The sequence below is a fragment of the Crotalus tigris genome, unplaced genomic scaffold, assembly GCF_016545835.1.
Source record: "Crotalus tigris isolate CLP2741 ecotype Arizona unplaced genomic scaffold, ASM1654583v1 scf7180000024472.5447098, whole genome shotgun sequence".
Taxonomy (NCBI): domain Eukaryota; kingdom Metazoa; phylum Chordata; class Lepidosauria; order Squamata; family Viperidae; genus Crotalus; species Crotalus tigris.
Window position 1 is genome coordinate 1,218,183 of NW_024100643.1, and position 19,950 is coordinate 1,238,132.

Genomic DNA, 19,950 nt, shown 5'->3' on the forward strand with positions numbered 1-19,950 from the left:
TTAATCAAAAGATTATTTTAAAAAAATGAAGAGCCAAAATTAAAGAACAATTGTTAACGATTAAAGCTAACTTGCAGTACCTAAACCAGCAACTAGTAGCAATGCATTGCAGAAACCGTTTAGAGATGTTTGATTGCATAGGTCCCCCAATTCCTTCATGTACTTGAATACTGTAAATCATTCTCATTTTGCAAAGAATGAGAATGTTTCTTTAGATCAGGTCACTTTTGTTTTCTTGTCCCGCAGGATATTAAAGGTATTTCTGTCTCACACGGCTCAGCGAGTTGCTTACATGACCAGTGGGCGAGTGCTAAAGAAGCTGGCATTGATCCTGCTGTTGGTCCTTTGGTTTTTGGCTGCATGGACAGTGGGGATGCTGGAGAATATTGAGAAAAACATACCGCTGGTAGTCCGTTCACAGACTCCCAGGGGTCTCCAGTTTTACACCTGTGATCAAGATCGATGGGATTACATGATGGCTGTGGGTGAGGATCTTTGTCATGTGACAGGAAAGTTAGAGTTTTGATCACATGGTTGCAGCTGACATCTGTTTATTCTATATAAATAATAATTAACCCTGGCTTTTGCTTTGTACAGTCTCTATTGTATATTTTTCTTCTCTTCATCTTATCCTTGACCTCTCACTTTCCTAAACTCATCACCCATTGATTCTGCATTTACTTCTTTTTCTCAGAATAAGCACAATGGCAAAAGTTATAACTAATCATGATATCATTATTCTTTCCTAAATATCCTCTCACCTTGAATAATTATTCTCTTCTGTCTTTCCACATTCATCCTATTCCTTTTCTTTCTTTTCCTTCCATCCTCCATAATGCCTCTTTTGTTTTCAACATTTTGCTTCTATAGTTTACTGCAGCAATAAACAGCAATACATATCCTCAGCTTTGAGTTGCCACTGAGATGATTATGAATAGTTATGTGACTACAGACACTAGCAGAACAATAATTTGTACATGCTTCAGTGGTATAGAACTTCATTTCTAGTATATGATGAGTTAAATGGAAGAATTATATCTCTGGATATGCAATTGAGTGTTCCTTCTCAGAATTTTGTCAACTCCAACCATTTCAGGTCAGAAATGAGTCAACTGATGGAACGATGGGAAATGTCTTCCTAGCAGGTTTTGAATATGATCCCATATCTGTCTGTCTGTCTGTCTGTCTGTCTTCCTTCCTTCCTTCCTTCCTTCCTTCCTTCCTTCCTTCCTTCCTTCCTTTCTTTCTCTAACCATCCATCCATCCCTCCAATATACCATCTAGAGGCAAAGGTTAAGAATACAGAAAACTATGAGAAGAATAATACCATATCTCTGCTAATCTTTGTATCTCTTGCTGTCTAGCTGAAATGCTATTCTTGTTTTGGGGAAGTTTTCTCTGCTATACTTCTCGAAGAATCCCTTCTGCTTTCCATGAACCTCGCTACATGTGCATTGCTGTCCACAATGAGCTGATAACTTCCACCGCTTTTCATGTTGTGAGGTAAGAGAAAAGGGGCTTTTTCAAAGAACAGGCTCAAGGCAATAATATTTTGAGATGCTGGCATTACTTGATTCCCAGGAGCTATAAGAGTAAACACTGACCACAAAAGTCCTTGATAAGTTGTGTCTACCAAAAGATAATTAGATGTCTCTAGCCAAGAACTACTGCAAGCTCCATCTGTAATCAGAGTGATAAAAGTATCTGTTTACATTGTAGGGCATTGCATTTTTATTATAGCAAATGAAGGAACTAGAAAGAAATGTAAACAGCATGTTTAATAATGTAACACGACATAAATGTTAATACAAACAGAAAAAATATAGATAACGCTTTGAAAATTATATCATAAGCAAAGCAGAAGTTGCTGTGGAAAACCACATGAAAAATTTCCTTAATATCCAAAAAAAGCGACAATAAAATTTGCTGGTTTTGTCTATGTTGGATTAGAACATAACATATTTATCTGAGTGCTCACTACAATAGTTTACTGTTACAAAGCTCACATGGAAATGCATAAGGGAAATAATAAAATGGAGCAATAAAATACAACCACAAGGGTACTAGAAATATTTAAGATTAAACTACTAAATTATTAAACTAGATTTGCAAAGATGTAAAAACATAATTAAAAATAAGGTATAAAATAAAATGTGTATGTATAAGTTATTCTTTATTTTATAATTATGTGTTTTTACATTTTTGCATAGTGAGTTAATAATTCAGTAGTTCTGTAGTTTATACACAGACACACTTTTTATATACTGCCTTGTTTGTTTCTAGTTACAGTGAAAATAATTGTCTCTTTTTACTATCTCTGTCGTAACAATACAAGCTCTGAAACAGAATTTGGCAGCATTAAAAGCAACATGGTTTAATGGTTTGCAAGAAAAAATGAAAAATAGAATTTGCCTTGAATGCCAAAGTACTTACTCAGAACTGGAGCTAAATATAGGTGACAAATATTGATTAGGGGTGATTAGGGAAATGGAGGCTAAAACATATGAAAGAATTGGGTATGTCTAGTTTAATGAAAAGAAGGACTGGGGTGATCTAATAACAAAATTCCAATAGCCAAGGGGTTGCCAGAAAGAAGAGGGGGTCAACTTATTCTCCGAAGCATCTGAAGGCAGAACAAAAAGTGATGGATGGAAACTAATCAAGGAGAGAACCAACCTAGAATTAGGGAGAAATTTCCTGACAGTTAGAACAATTAACCTGTGGAACAACTTGCCTCCAGAAGTTGTGGATGCTCCAACACTGGAGGTCTTTAAGAAGAGATTGAATAACCATTTGTGTGAAATGATTATAGGGTTTCCTGCCTAAGCGGGTGTGTGTGTGTGTGTGTGTGTGTGTGTGTGTGTGTGTGTTGGACTAGAAGATTTCCAAGGTCCCTTCCAACTCTGTTATTCTGTTATTCCTGTCAATTATTCAACAGCAGAGCAGCATATAGTTCCCAAACAAAAGGGACAAAATCTGCCCCGAAAGTGAATAAACTGGCATATACTGGTAAAAAAGGAAGGAGGCTTTGAGAATGCAGTTGCAACTGCCACTTTGACTTTTTTAATCCTAATCTGCAGATATCCCTGTGCATTGGCATCTTCCTTCCAGGCTCCATGTTAAAATAAGCCAAAATCCTATAATATTTTGCTATAGCAAGATTATACTGATATTTAACAGGGACAAAAGATTTCTTTAGGTTTCCCTGATCAAAGCAAGAGAGCTCCTAACTGTCTGCAAATTGATATCCATTCTTTTGTATTAGGCAACATTTTTTGCTTTGGGCGAACCCAGAGAATGCAGGGTGATTGTAGTTAGATTCATATTTGTCATTTTGCCTTTAAAGTTTTCTTCCAAGTTGAGTACAAACTATTGTGTAGTGTCTGTGCGGCTAAACCCTTGAAATGTCAGCCACTATGAGATCTTAATCTCAATCACAATAGTGCTTCTGCTGAGACCTGCCTCCAATTGAAAAGTGACTTTGGGGGAACACTAATATTTAACTCAGAATTTAGAATGAATTGCTTCCAAAAGGGGAAATCCTTATTAAGCACATGTCAGTGCAATGTGCAGTTCTTTTTTCTTAAAATTTCTATTTGTAGATGGGACACTCAAATTCCTATTTTGGGGGAAGAATATGAGAATCATATAGAGGAAGAACACTAATTTAAAAATCTGATATTTTAACAGTCTTGATGGCCCTGTATGGAATGGACAATAGTCAGAAGAATTACCTATATACTGTGGACTAAAGTAGCTCTTAAAATCATAGTATCCGCTTTTAACAAGGAGACAGATCGAAGAGAAGCAAATCTGCCTTCTTTTGGAATAATTATATTCATTTCATAATAACTAAAGAGGAGGATTTCATCTGAAAAAGCTTCACAGTATAATTCCAGTAAAAGAAAAGATGAAAACTAAGAGTGCATACTTAAAAAAATGTTGAAAGGAGCGCTTAAGATCATTTTGGAGCATGAGCACAACAGTTCTTTAAGGCAGTCACATCATGGAAAATGAACAGGGCCAGTTTCCCAGTTTCCAAATTTATAACATTATTATTATTATAGAATTAATAAAAATATTAAAAGATATTGATGAATATGTGCTGATGAATGTGAAAAAAACACATCTAATAGTGAAGAGATTGGCAATGTCAAAATTATAATAAACATCTTACTATAATAATAATAATTTGACTACAGATTTTATGACTGTGTATTGTAGCAGAGATATACAGATATAAAGATAGTGATATAGCTGAGGAGAGCAATATAATACTTTGGACAGGATTGTAAAAACATGCTTTGACAATTTCACTTGTGCCTGGAATATCTGTCTGGATCTGTTTGCAGCTGGACTGCATTAAAAAAATCTGTTTTAAATATTGAAGACAGGTGCTCCAAAGCAACATGCTAAACCACTCTATAACTGAGTCTGTGTAAATATAAACAAAAATATTAAAAATAACTATTTCCTGTTCAGTTTACTTATTTAAAAAGTAATGATTCAGCAAAGATATATTCAATGATCATTTGTAATGTGTTTAGATTTTTATGAACTTCATAAAAACATGATCTGGATGAATAATAGCACCTACTTCATGCTTTTATTTTTGATAGCAAGGAAAAAAGTCTGAAAACAATCTAAATGAGAACAATTTTATGTACAGAAGAAAGGAAGGTGCATTCATACTGAGAAGGAATAATACAACACCAAATAACCAGTAAATTAAATGTTAACATCGTTATATTTTAGCAGTGTTAGATGTTTTAAGTATTTTAACTTTTAAAAAATGCTCTTCCTAGTAGTGTTACTTCTCCAATATCCCTTGGAGAAGATATTATTAAAATTGCAATGTGCTTTGCTTGGCTAAAATTACCATTTATAGAGAATGTTTTCTGCAAAGCATTCTTTTCAGTAGGCACAATATTAATCTCATACCCTCCCCAGCTTTTCTCAGTTTTCAGTTTTTAATTTGGCCAAGGTGATTTTTGAAGAAGGCCAGCAAATAGAGATTTTTTTTTTTTTTAATGCCTGTTGTCAGATTGAGTGAACTTTTAGCACACCTACGGGAAGGGTGGGGGAGGTAGGAGGGAGAGGGGCATTGTAAAGATTGTTACATTCCTGCATGTGAAGTGCTTATCTAATGTGGTGGAATTCACAGTTGAAAGAAAGGAGGGCCCAGTGGAAGTTGAGAGATATGCCAGTCTGGACTTTGTAGGTGGGAGGAAGCCAGTGAGGTCAAACATTTAGGTCTGTATCTGACTTTCCCAGGGGAAAGCAGGTGAGATTTGGTGAGATTCCTATGTTCAGTAGAGTTTACAATAAAGGAACGACTTGAACTGAGCTACTTTTGTTCCTTGTGCCTGACTTCTGAAGACTAAATATTAAATTGTATCAAAACAAGTACTAGAATTAAGAGTGATAATTTTGCTTGCTTTTACTTTTTCTTTTCTTTTTTTCAAATTTAGTCTGACACAATTCTGACAAGGAATATACATACTATATCACTATTTCTTCCAATCATTTTCTATCTCCAGTGCATCTTACCATGCCATCTTATCCATTTCTGTCTTCAGGTTTTTAATGGTTCCTTCCTTGCATCCTGACTGGACACTACTACTATTTTTCATTCATACTCATGTCACTACCACAATGACACTTGCACTTATTTTCATCCCAAAGGTAGGATGAATCTTTACAAAAAGTAAGCAAAAAGGTTCTATTCTTCTTTTCTTCCACTCCTTCCACCCCCAAAATTTAACCAGGTTTAAGATGTTGTAATACTGTTCTGTTCAATTTCCGTTTTTCTATTTTGCTTTTGTTTTAGGGCAGTGTTTCTCAACCTTGACAATTTTAAGGCATGTGGACTTCAACTGCCAGAATTCCACAGCCAGCAATGCTGGCTGTGGAATTCTGGGAGTTGAAGTCCACATGCCTTAAAATTGTCAAGGTTGAGAAACACTGTTTTAGGGAATATAGTTTTCAGGAACAAAAATCTAAAAGGTGTAAGAATGCACAGTATATTTGCTGTGCAAAGGTTTAATGCCTTAAATGTGGAGGGTGGGAGTGAGTGTTATTTATTTATGTAGAAGATTTCTTTGACCGCCCAGCCTAGTGTGAACCAGCTGTCCCCCTCCAATAATATCAACAAAAGCACAGCAAAAGTCAACATACGGACAGTGTACAATCAGGGCCCATTGATACATGCACTAACTCAGTGGTGGCAAACCTATGGCACGGATGCCAGAGGCGGCACTCAGAGCCCTCTCTGTGGGCACGCATGCCGTCGCCCCAGTGCTAGGCATTCAGCTGGGTTTTATAAAACCTTTTCACTTTAGGCCTCCGCTGCTGTGTGCAAAACAAAAACAAAAATTCAATCAGTCAATTTCAACTTCTCGTGGGAAAAGATCTTGCAAAGTTGGAATTGATTGATTGAACTTTTTAGTCCCACCCAGTCTGCCATTATCACTGCAGCCACACCCACCCAATGGGCCACACCCACCCAATGGGCCACACCCACCCAGCACCCGATGATGCATAAGTGGGTTTTGGATTGCAGTTTGGGCACTCGGTCTCTAAAAGGTTTTCCATCACTGCACTAACTCCTTAAGATGACCTCAAATGATATTTATGGGATTGATCCTGGGAGACAGAAAGAAAAATTGTAGACAAAGAAAACCAGAATCCAAGTATGTGGTGGGAATAGAAAAAGCATCTCAGATACAGTATGACCATCCCAGTTTTCTGCGATAGTTAAAAGTAAAGGAGGAAAAAGCTTTACCCTGGGTAGTCCTCAACAGTTTGTTTGGTGATCAAAGTTATAGCAGCACTGAAAAAAGTGACTTATGACAATTTTTCACACAACTGTTGCAGCATCCTTGTGGTCACGTGACCAAAATTCAGACGCTTGGCAGCTGACTCATATTTACAATAGTTGCAGTGATCCCCTTTTGTGATCTTCTGACAAGCAAATTCAGTGGGGAAGCCAGATTCACTTAACAACCGTGTCACTAACTTAACAACTGCAGTGATTCACTTACCAACTGTGGCAAGAAAGGTAGTAAAATGGGGCAAAACTCACTTAACAACTGTCTTGCTTAGCAGCAGAAATTTGGGGCTCAACAGTAGTTGTAAGTCGAGGACTACCTGTACTTCAGGCTTGCAGGATTCTATTACTATAACTTTACAGCAAAAGCAGTCTTAGTCTGCATGGTCAGTGCTTCCTGTCTGAATTACCTCGAAGAGCTGACATCTCATTTATCATCCTGGCTATTCTGGGGGGAAACCAAGGTTTTAAAGACATTGTACAGACCAATAAGGCTGGGGCCAGCTGAATTTCTTGGGGAAATCATTCCAAAATATAGAGAAGGCATGACTCCCAAGTCCCATCTGATAATGTTACTTCTAGAAAGAAACCTGGAACATGTCTATCCTGTTAGAGCATATAACGTGGGCAGAAATAATTTGAGATAGGTTTTTGTTATTATAGGAAGTCCTTGGCTTACAACAGTCTGGTTAGTGACCATTCAAAGTTACAATGGTACTAAAAAAAATGAGTTATGACTGTTTTTCACACTTACAATCAATGCAGCATCCCCGTGGTCATGTGATCAAAATTTGGATGCTTGGCAACTGATTCATATTTACGACAGTTGCAGTGTCCTAGGGTTACATGATCAACTTTGCAACCTTCTGACAAGCAAAGTCAGTGGGGAAATCAGAATCACTTAGTAACCTATGTTATTAATTTAACACCTGCAATGATTTATTTAACAATTGTGTCAAGAAAGGTGGAAAAATGGGGCAATATTCACTTAACAACTATCTCACTTAACAAGAGAAATGTTGGGCTCAGTTGTGGTCATAAGTCAAGGACTATTTGTATTAGGTAAGCCATTCAGCATAAAACTATCATTTAAATCTGGAAATGCAATATACGGACATAATAAATTGTGTATTTCCAGCCAAAATGAGTAGCAAAGATTTTAAGGTAAGAAACTGAACAACATACACACCTTGAATTATCTCAAACAGTTGGACTTCAACAATTTTATTCCTAACCAATGTGGCCCAAAAAAAACCAACGTTGAGGAGTTTCAGACTCTTATAGACAGGATTCACACAAATAAGCTAATCCACAATATAGTTTCTTGAGTTTGATGTATGACACCAACCATTGTGACTTGTAGATCATATTTTGTAGCTTTCCATATTGTGTGAACCTGTAGTGTTGCATTGAACATGAAGTAGCAGAAATTGGCTTCAACTTTACACTGTTACATCACTGTGTATTATAGACAGATCAGGGATCTCAAATTAACATTTTGCATTATCTTTCCCTGAAGAAACTCAACATCTGCTCTTTTATGTTCTTCCAAACAGTTCCTGTATGCAGGCTCACCCTTGAGGGAAGAAATTGCTGCTGAGATGTATGAGGATGAGTTGGACCTTAGGCATTCAGGATCCTTCTTGAACAGCAGCATCACTTCAACGAGGAGCGAGCACAGCCTTGATCCCGATGACATTCGGGTGGGTGGAACACTCAGGACCTTCTTTTGATGCTAGCTATGCCAGAAACAGTGCAGAGTAAGAGTTCCCTTTTGCAGTCTTTCTCCTGAAGCAAATTAACAGCAAAAAAAAAAAAGACCATCCTTCACTGCCCTAAATAAATGCTAGTTGCAGAAGGGTGGGAAGGTAATTATGCAATAAACTGAGCTTCCTGTTTCTCCTTGAAGGTTTGGTTATAGATGGGAGTAGAAGTTATGAGGAATGGGAAGATTGGAGGAAGAAAAGTTGAATTTTTGCTAAACTGATGAGAACCATTTCTTTTCCTGGGACAAGCCTTTCTTTCATGGCTAATTCCTGCTCTGAATCACATAGAGATTAAATGCTGTTGCTGATATGAGCTACAAACTGCCAGAACTCAACTTCTCCATTATCACACCCCCAAATCAGCTAAGCCTCTTCTCAGTTTTACATTTTGTAATTCTGCAAATTGTCATCCATCTATTGATCAAACAATCAATGTATTATGCCAATTTAAGTAACTGTGGGTGGCGAATAATCCTAAAACAGGAACATATATATGAAAACAAGAAAAAAAATTATTCTTCCAAAAAACCAGTGGGGTTGGGGCTGTCCAAAACTAAGTGGGAGGTTGTTGCACAAGGCAAGCACCACAACAAAGAAGGAATTAGGTACATACTGACCCTGAGGGATCTGGGGGAATGGATAGAAACAATTGGAGAGAGGCATCCCCCAAATATCCTGGCCCCATGCCGTGTAGGGCTTATAGGTGATAACTAGCATTTAGATTGAACCTAGATCGCACTATTAGAAGCTAGTGCAGTCCACAAAATGACAGTACGTGGTCAGGCCAGCTATAGTTTCAAAATGCGCTTCAAGGCAGCCACACATACAACAGTCCAAGTGGGAAATAATTAAGATATGAGAGAATCTCCCAATCCAGGAATGTGTGCATATGCTACACAAGTTGGCTTTATGCAAAGGCCCTCATGCTATTACTGCCACCTGCTTCTTGAGCAGAAACTGAGTGCATAAACTCTGTCTGGGGGAGTATAAACCCATCCAAAGTTAACAAATGGAAATTGTCCAGATCTGGGGGAAGTCTTGCTAGGGTTGAATTAGAACTTGGTCCTTTCTGTCCAAACTCTCACAGCACCCAGGCATGGAGAAGCAATTTCACTAGCATGACCTGAGCAGTCCAAGGCAGAGATGCATAACTGAATATTATCCTCATTTTGGACACTTAATCCCATGCCAACATTTGTCCTTTTCTGTAACTTTATGTAGAAGATAGATATGGGGATTGAGCTGAGACCTACAGATCAAGGTCTAGGGCTGCACATCTCACCCCATACACATACACCAAATAGAGGAAGAAGAAACATCAAAGCAAAATGTCCCCATTTCCAAACCCTGAGTCAGGCCAGAAGAGTATCATGGATTCATGGCAGGAATATTTCACTTAATCCTGGAATAAAGAGCCATCTTAAGTATACAGATAAAACCATTTAAAAAGAAAATACTTTGGTAAACCCAGACAGGTTGCCATTCCATCCAGTGGACATAATTCATTATTATTATGCTTTTGACTGAAAAGCTGTTTTATTTTTCTTCTATTGTCTTGCTCCCCTGTCCTTCACTGTATTTTCTCCTTCCCTTGCACATAACATGTAGGATGAATTGAAAAAGCTTTATATGCAGCTAGAATTTCACAAGACCAAGAAGATGACAGCCAACAACCCTCACCTTCAGAAGAAGAGAAGTTCAAAGAGGGCCTTAGGCCACACTCTGATGAGACGTATCACCGAGTTACCTGAATCTATGTCCCGCCAATGCAGCAAGAAGGAAAAAGATGGGTCTATCAGTGGAAGAATACAAAGTCATTCTGGCTCCTATAAACAAATATTCTCGGACTCCAGAAATTTAAGCATGAAATTGAAGGAGGACTTATCTCCCAAGCACAAAGTGGCCTTCCAAGCAAAAGGTGGGATTTCACTGAAGAAATCCCATAGTACCTATGATCACCAGAGAGATATTAAGGCAAACAGTGTACTAACCAGACATGACAGTTGCAAAGAAGCTCCTTTGTTGGACTCACTTATGAGGAAAAAGCTAGCCATGAAAGCTTCAGAGAAATCTGACAATGACTCTGTTGATTCAGCCACTCTGGTATACAAATCAGCCAGTGCTCACAATTTGTTAGCAGATAAGAAATCTCTGCATCCCAAGTGTTACACTCTGCAGAAATCTCTTAATGTTGCCAGCAGTGAAAATGAAAATGCCTCTCTGCTAACTGGCACTGCTAATTTTGAAAATACCCATAAACCTGCCCAAGAAAAAGACACACATGCAGCAGTGGAAGATACCATGACAGAAAGTGAGGAATCCAGACACACTGAATTCAGTGATATAGTCTCAGAAATAGAGGGAAAACAGCTGCAGACAGAGAATACAGCAAAAGGAATTGAGAGACATTTTCCCGAAGGCAAAAACATTATGTGTTCATGGGAAGCTGAGACAGACCCATCAATACCATTAGAAAGCAGAAATAATAAGAGGGATGTAACACCTGCTCCCATCAGGAGCATCAGCATCAACATTTCTGATTTGCCTGAGAGAAGAGCCCATGCCATTAAGAAGATACCACCTGAACCACCCATCAGGCAACAAAGTTTGATTCACAATCTTGAAAGAAAATATGTAGCTCATTGGGATAATTACAATCAAAAGCAACATCCTGCTCAGTCTCCTAAAAAAGAACCCCCAAATATTCCAGTACTAGACAATATATATCTAAGAGAAACAGAAGAGGGTTCTCCACTAAAACCTGAAATGGAAAAGACCATGCAAGGAGAAGATAAGGTGCCATCTTCTTCTCTAGTGGAACTAACCAGGCTAGCATCCATTGCTGCAGAAGTTTGCCCTTGGGAGGTTATGGAAATGCCCATTCCAAGCAAGAAAGATCGAGAGGTGAGTGATTTGGATAATCAAAACAGTTCTCCTGAAAAACAATTGCAAACCCTCATTCCCAAAAGCTCCATAAAGAGCTTAGGTATGGCCATTAAAGCATTCAACCGTTCAAAGATAAAGAGAAGCATAAGTTCCAAAAAGAACAGTGAGGACAGTGAAGCCAAAAACGAGAAAGACATCAGTGGAAAGCCCAAGCTGGCAGAAACAGCTTTAATCCCTGCCGAAGGATCATCAAGACAAGAAGTACCCTCTAGGAGTCCTGGATATAGCAGGGCAAAGCCAATCACCAAACAAGCAACTATCTGCCCTTGGGATGAGGAAGAAGAAGCTTCTCCTAGCTCACAGAAAAATAATTTAAACAGAAATCTTGAGTTATGTCCTTGGGAGAGGAATCAAGATGTTGAGGATAGAGTGAGCAATCTACCAGCAACAGCTTCCAAAGGTGCTAAGGAGATCTCCCCTGTCAGAATGGAAAAGACTAAGAACCAATGGGGATCTGTGTGTCCCAGAGATAGACTAGAAGATCAAAATAGAGAGAATGAAACTCCTGATCTCTTGTTGTTGGTTTCAGAAACAGACAAGGCTGATATTTGTCCCTGGGAAATCAGGGAACCAAATTTCAAAATAGAAGTAAATCCCTGGGAAAATAAGGATCCCTCAACATCAGAAAGAGAACTTAAAGGGAATGTAACTGCAGTTTCCAGAGATGGAAAAAAAGGAACTAGAGAAGAAGCATTTGTGAAAGGAAGCAATCAGAAGAGGGAATCTATTTGTCCATGGGAGAACATAATTAGTGAAGATTTATTGATCAAGTCTACACCCAAGATCACTTGTCTTTCCAAATTCACCTCAGAGAGTTCAGAAAGCCTGGAAAACCGAAAGACAACAGTTTGCCCTTGGGAAGCTGAAGGCACTGGAATTGCTAATAAAGCAGAAATCTGCTCCTGGGAAATGTTGGGTCCTTCCAATCAGGATATAGAAAGAGCAACCGAAAAGATTGTAGCCATTGGATCTAAGCATCCAGAAAAGGCATGTAGCTCACAAGAGACAAGTGATCTTTGTGAAAATCTGAATACTGATGAACTGTCACCTGAGTCAAATGTTAAATGCCTAAGTTCCCCCAAATCTGGCAGTGCAGAGAACCTATTGGCAGAAGTATGTCCTTGGGAAAGTGTGGATAGTCATAACATTATTTTACAGAAAGAAACAAGCCCTTTTAAAACATTAGAAAAGGTAAGCAAATTCCAGGAAGCTGTCTGCCCATGGGAGAGTGTTGATCCCAGCATACCTTCCAAAATCCCTTCAAAGAAATTTGATAGCACAGAGAACATAAAGGCAGAAGTCTGTCCTTGGGAAGTGACTAAAGAAAATGCCTCCAAAGCAGATGAGGACTGCAAAAGTACTTCCCCAGTGAGTTTGTCCAAAGCAATTGCAAATCTAAGCAATTTACAGGAAGATGTCTGTCCATGGGACAGCAAAGAGCTTCAGCAACTTTTGCCAAGATCTCGTGACCAAAGTCTGGCTCCGTACATTAGTGACTTAAAGAAATCTGATAGTATTACAAGTTTAAGGATAGATGTTTGTCCATGGGAAACCTCGGAAGAAGTGAAAATATCTCCATGGACTGAAGCCATGCGCTCATTAAAAATAAAAAAGCAAGTCTCAGCTGTGCTTTGCAAAGAGAAAGAAGGTAATGCACTTAAAAGTTCAAACTCCAATAAAGCTTGGAGAAAAGAAGCATTTAAAAAAATAAAGATGTCAAGAAGTAATCAAGGATCTATTTTTTCCTCAGGAACTATGACCATTGATGAACCAACTACAAAAAGCACCCAAAGCCCACATCCATTGCAAGTTAGTTCTAAAAATACTGGAAGTGTTGAGAGTGTAAAGGCAGAGATTTGTCCATGGGATTTCCAGGAGCTTCAGACAGATGCTAAGTTTGTAGGACCAGCAGAAGAAAGTTCTTTTAGAAAAGAGTCAGACCAGGTTTCCAATGATAAAACAGATACCAAACCTTTAATAAGGCAGATTAAGAGACAAGAGGAAGTAAGCAGCCCACAAGAATCTATTTGTCCTTGGGAGAGCATGGCACAAATAAGCAGCCAAAGGCCAACATTGCTCAAAGATAGTTCAACGAAATCAGAGAATATTGAAAGAGCAGAAATATGTCCTTGGGAAGTTGAGGATGTGGAATCCAGTGGGAAGACTGAACTATGCCTCATGAAAACAGCACCTAAATCTAGCAATAATAGAATATTAAGACAAGGTATCAGTGAAGTTTCAAAAGACAAAACGCTGACAAGCCCAAGCTTAAAGAAAGTCTGGGTAGATATGTCAGCTAAAATATTCAAGTCATATAGCCAGCAAGCTTTAATTTCTTCCCAGAAAAATATTGGCATACTCTCATTAACACCCAGCAGTAAAAGTTTAGACCTATCCATAAAACCTAACAATGCTAAAAGCCTAAAAACAGAATTTTGGGAAATGCAGGAAGCTGGAGCTATTATGAAAGCTGAAGTATGTAAAACTGATTCAAGAAGCTCTGTTAAAACACCAGAACCTCTGGAAAAAAGTAGCAATTCTCTACAGTCTGATTTCCAATGGAAGAGCATAAATGCTGCAGATATTATGGAAATCAGCACTTCTTCAAAGACGTTTGATGGTACAGAAAATATGATGACCTCCCTTCAAGAAGCCAATCAGTCATTCAATAAGAAAGAGATTTGTCCATGGGAAGAAGAAACAGAGGTATCAGCAAACACTGGGGAAATAACCCAGAGTGTGCAGCAGGGTTTGGCTGGGCACATGTCTTTGAGTCACAGTCTTCCAAAGGCACAGTCAGAAGATATAAACAAAATCCTTTCATCAGAAAGCAGAGAAGACATTTTCATAGACAATGCCTTCCCTTGGGAAGCATACAAAGGTTCTACACTGACTAGAAAAGACTCTGCAAAAACCCATGAAAAAGGCTCAGAAGCCTGCTTAGGAGAGGCAGAAGAAGTCAGTTCCATGCCTGCTGTGATAGCCCAAAGCAAAACAGAGCAGAAACCAAAGGCTCAGGAAGCAGAAGATCCTAGCAAAGTCATGTCAAGTATTTGTCCTTGAGATTACAATTGAATGGGCAAAACTAAGAACCTGTTTGGATGCTTCGATAAAAACTTTTTCTTGGATGCAAAATGGTTTAAAATAAACCCACCTTTAAATTAAAAAAAATAAACAAAGGACATCTATTAGTTGTGGTAATAATGCTCATTATATATTGTTAGGGAAAATGTACTCTAAGTCTGAATGATGAAGCTGTGGTCAGACAGGAGGATTTCTGTTACCCCCCAAAAGTTGTACAATTCTGCCTTTAATTGCAGAATAGCCAAAGTTACCTGTGAAAACCTGCACGTTGTTTTTGTATGCAAACATGTAATACACAGATCTCTGTGTATTCTTTCAGGTACTGCAAACCGTGCACATCAAATATCTGTAAACCATAACATCTAAGTAACAAATCTACTCACAGTGAAAAGCATCCACTGAAAATTGGCTTTAAACAAGGGGATTATTTGGCAAGGACATTTGCATGTAGCAGTAGTTAATGCATGCATTAATGGGGATAATGGCAATAGCCACAATCAAGGAGTCTCTCTCTCTCTCTCTCTCTCTCTCTCTCTCTCTCTCTCTCTCTCTCTCTCTCTCTCTTTTTTATAAAATATTACCTATTGGTTCATTATTTACATAAAAGATTTTTCACTAACCTTCTAAAATACACTGGCTTTACAGCATGGTTTGCAAGTTTAATAAAATATGGAAATATGGAATACAATTATGTTGAGGGAGTTTTTCCAAAGGTCAAGAGTGTAGATGTTATACCTGGAAACTGCCTAGGAAGTTCCAAAGGTACGGACCTATCACTGAAAAAAAGGTGATTGCTGTTAGGAAAGGCTTAGCCTTGTTTACCATTAGGATAGAGAACAGAGCTTCGATTGCAGATCTCTCAGCCCCATTCAGTCTACTCTTCTAAGATGTTAAAACTATAAAAGCTAAAATCAGCACCTTAAATCAGTCAAGAAACCCACAGCAAAGTAACTAATTTAGAATAAATGTGACATGATCCATATACTACAGGTTTTCCACTATAAGTAAAACCAACATGATTGGGGCAGTGGGATATTGACATCATGTTCCCCAGACATTGGTAAAACAACTTCCAGGGGATGGTTGCCCGTTTATAAAGTAGCTGCTGTGGCAGGAAGTTACAGTAACAAAATAGGAAAGGGACTAGGGAGCCTGTGTAGGGGGCAAACTGATAATAAAGTACTATCATTGCTCTCCAGTTTATTTTTCATTGCTAAATGTGTATGCCTATTGCACGCAACCAACCAAATTATTTTCTAAAAGTATGGATGTTATGTGGGACTGAAAGACATTCAGACTTTTTTTAAAAAAAGGAAGAGGCTGGTACTTTGAAGCATGCAAGCTTCCTGTTTATTTATAGAGAAAATTAAAGAAAACACAAGCAGCCTGGAGGCACAAAGGAAAGCCTGCATAGGTTTTGTTGTTGGTTGAAGTCTGAATTTCAAGCTATAGCCCTTAGCTCATGGCCCAAGGAGGGGTGTTTTGTTTTTGTTTTTTTGTATAATATTTGCATGGGAGACAGGAAGAAGCCCCAGAGCTAGACTTTGAAATTGAAAAAAAACAAAACTAAATATATTCTGAGAAACTACTTTCATAATGTTGCCAAAATGTTGTCAGGCTCAAATAGAGGCTGTTATTGTTATTTTTTACTTTTGGAGAAAATGCTTTCCAAGTTGGCATGCCTGCTATGAAATCCTGAGGACTGAAAAAATATCCAGGAGTGTATTTTGTAATGCTAATTCAATTTATGCTGGATATTGCTTAGGAAGCTGCCCTATTCTGAAATCAGATCATTGATCCATGATTTCTATACATATGGTTCGCATTATCATCAATGTAAGAGGTTGTCAGCTCTGCAAGGTAGTCCAGACCAGGAAAACAAACTCTTTAGTATTATAACTACATTCTGGTTTAGGCTGATTTTATCAGATCGTTATCTAGACTCTAGTTCTTCCTCCTGTGTCTCAAGGTTATTCTCATAGCTATACAGTAGACTTCAAGTTGCTGAGGTTGAGAAACATTGATCTATTCTATAGCATGCTATGTGCTGGTTGTGTAATTCTGGGAATTAAAGTTCATACATCTTAAAGTTACTAAGGTGAAAAACACTGGTCTACAGGTTCAAGCAAACTTTCAGAAACTCAGGAAGGTGACTTTCAAAGCCCAAATTAAGAAGCCAAGGACTGAATACAGCATAAATCATAAATTGCAGGGAGGCTGCTATACTCTAATTGATGCATTACATGAACTTACAAGTTAGAATATATTCAGGGATTCCCTACAACTGTGTATTACAGATACGTAACAAATGATAAATAATTATAATTGTTTCATTTTTATAAAGATTATAATGAGCTATTTTTTTCTATGGCAGAGTCCTATCACATTTGCATAGGAAAATGTCATTTGCTTCCTACGAATCCAGCCATTGTGATTTGAAGGTTTTCTGGCTTAATTTGATCAGCAAACCCAATTTATTGCTGTTTATGTAACAGTTTGTGGTTAAACAAATCACAACTCTGTATATATTCCTTAATATTTAATAATAATAGTAGAAGTAACGTTGAAAGGGATCTTGGAGGTCATCTAGTCCAACCCCCTGCTCAGGCAGGAAACCCTACATCATTTCGGACAAATGGCTGTCCAGTCTCTTCTTAAAAACTTCCAGTGCTGGAGCATTTACTGCTTCTGGAGGCAGGCTGTTCCACTGATTAATTGTTCTCACTGTCAGGAAGTTTCTCCTTAGTTCTAGGTTGCTAGGTTCTAGAACCAATGAGAGACAGGCCTAGTCCATCTGCATAATACCATCCTGACTTTTAGCTAAGTTTTGTTTCTTAATGAAACCTTATATAGTCTTTAATAAGAGTCATGTAACACATGCAAAAGTTTTGGGTTCTACCTGCCTTGTTGCATTAAATTGTTTCATGATTGGGGGACTCATGAACCATCTTTACCATCAGTTTTTTTCCAGCTGTAACATGGGAAAGAGAAATGCGCTTTATAGAATTATTACAAAAATTCTATAAACTTCTATACAACTAGACAGGCTTTTTGAACTATTGGAAGTGTTGTATAGCTTTTAAATATCTATTATTGGTGTGATTAATATTTAAGAATTGATTTTAATATAATTTATTGAATGAGTTGCAAACATCCCCTCTCCCACCCATCCCCAATCCCACTCCCCTCTTTCCTGCAATAAACCATCCCTAGATTATCTCATTCTTCTTTGGGCTTGCCAATTTGTCTATCAATGCCTTTTTCCCAACTATATTCATATATCAGTTCACAGAGTTTTATCTTTAATTAAGAAGTCAGGTGTGGTGGAGGAGATATTGGTTTGTTTTTCTTTCTTTTTTAAAAGCTGTCCTTGCCCTATGTCTCTGTGGATTTTATTAGAGACTTGGACATGGCATGAAACAAATCAGGTAAGATACATTTGTACTGACAGTCCTCAATTTACCATTTGTTTATCAACCATTCAAAGTTACAACACTGAAAAAAGTGTGTTACAACTGGTCCTTACACTTACCATTGCTTCAACATCCCCACGGTCAGGTGATTGTGATTTGGGCACCTGGCAAATGTTGCACATTTTGTAACAGATAGTTGCTGTGATTGCCATTTGTGACCTTCCTAACTGGCTTCTGACAAGCAAAGTCAATAGGAAAGCTGGCAGGGAAAGTCATAATTATGTGACGCTTAACAATACAACAAAAAAAGGTTTGAAAATTGGGTTTGGTCATGTGGTACCTCATTTAACAGCCACATTGCTTAATAATGTGAACTGTTAAATGAGAGAGCCGAGGTGGCGCAGCAGTTAGAGTGCAGTACTGCAAGCCACTTTAGCTGACTGTGTTCAGCAGGTCAGCAGTTCAAATCTCACCGGCTCAAGGTTGACTCAGCCTTCCATCCTTCCGAGGTAGGTAAAATGAGGACCCAGATTGTTGGGGGCAATGTAAATATATATATATATATATATATATATATATATATATTTATATATATATATAGTCTTTGGTTGTTCGGGTTTTCTCCCGCGTAAAATGGGAAGTGTCTTGCAACGTTTCGACGAGTCACATGCGTCATCTTCAGGGCTGGTGTTTTAGCTTCTTGCTTTGAGCAGCAATGTGTGGTTTATAGCTGTTTATATATATATATATATATCCTATATATATATATATATATATATATATATACATTGCTTACTGGTGTACACCGCTTAGAGAGTGCTTGCACTTAAAGCGGTATATAAGTCTCATAAATAAATAAATAAGAAATTTCCCAATCCCTGTTGTGGTCATAAGTCAAGGACTATCTGTAATAGGCAAATCAGAAATTGTTTCAAATTGTTTCAAATGGTGGCTTTCTATCCTAAAATAAACTATGATTTAGTCATTTATCCAGTGTGTAGATTACAGTAACCCCAAATATTTTATAGCTTAATCTTATGTATAAATCCTATGCATACTGTATTATCCCAGATCTCTTGTGAGCAATTTGTTTAAAGTGACTGATATTTCCAGACTCTCAGAGTTTATGTTGATATCTCCTGCCTCAACATTCTTTTTCCATAAAGCTTTCTAAAGATATCACCCAACTAATGATCTGGATACCTGTGCTTTTCAACCACAAGAGGGCATACTCTTGAGAATGTTTCTTTGACATTGTTGCAAGCAATATTGGAAATTAGTATTTTTCAAAAGCAAAAACAACAAACAACCCCACCCATCTCCTTGCTAAGGGCAGGCAATATACATTATGCAGTATTTTCTTTGGCTTTGTTGCAAACAGCACTCAGAAACCTGGTATTTTCAAAAAGGAGAAGCTAAAACAATAATAACAAAAACCTGCTAAGGGCAGGAAATATACATTACAAAATATTTTAAAACATAGTTCTTCATTATAATCTTCTGAAAAAAACAGAGGAAAAACCCTAACCCTAACTCTTCCCCAAAGGGGGGGGGGAGTATAAATAGTAGTAAATTGCAACAATCATCAAATAGCTTTCAGCAATGCCAAAATTAGTGACAGGACTTAGGAAAACCCCCCCCCCTTTTTTTTCCTTTTTTTAGAATGTCCTGTATTCCTTTTGATACATGCAATAGCACTCTGGTCCCCAAACCTTTGGGCACCAGGGACTGGTTCCACGGAGGTTTTTTTTGCAGACCGGAGGGGGCGTGGTTTTGCGTGCTGCTTGCATCCTGCAGATGGGGCTTCGCTTGCTTGCACGGACCAGTTTCTGGCATGCCGCGGATTGGTGCCGGTCCACAGACCAGGGGTTGGAGACCCCTGCAATAGCCTATTGTGCAGTTAAACAATTAT

General features: G+C 38.0%; 1 protein-coding gene across 5 annotated transcripts in view; it reads left to right on the plus strand.

Moving 5' to 3' along the window:
* Positions 1-18,517, plus strand: part of GPR179 (G protein-coupled receptor 179) — a 41,852-nt gene extending 23,335 nt beyond the window's left edge. For all 5 annotated transcript variants that reach the window (XM_039333207.1, XM_039333208.1, XM_039333209.1 and 2 more), the window contains 5 exons: positions 247-485; positions 1,365-1,503; positions 5,580-5,685; positions 8,386-8,532; positions 10,204-18,517. In XM_039333207.1, coding sequence (XP_039189141.1) covers positions 247-485; positions 1,365-1,503; positions 5,580-5,685; positions 8,386-8,532; positions 10,204-14,604 — 5,032 coding nt within the window. In that variant the 3' untranslated portion in view covers positions 14,605-18,517. The remainder of the gene's footprint in view (positions 1-246; positions 486-1,364; positions 1,504-5,579; positions 5,686-8,385; positions 8,533-10,203) is intronic.
* The last annotated feature ends 1,433 nt before the right edge of the window (positions 18,518-19,950 follow it).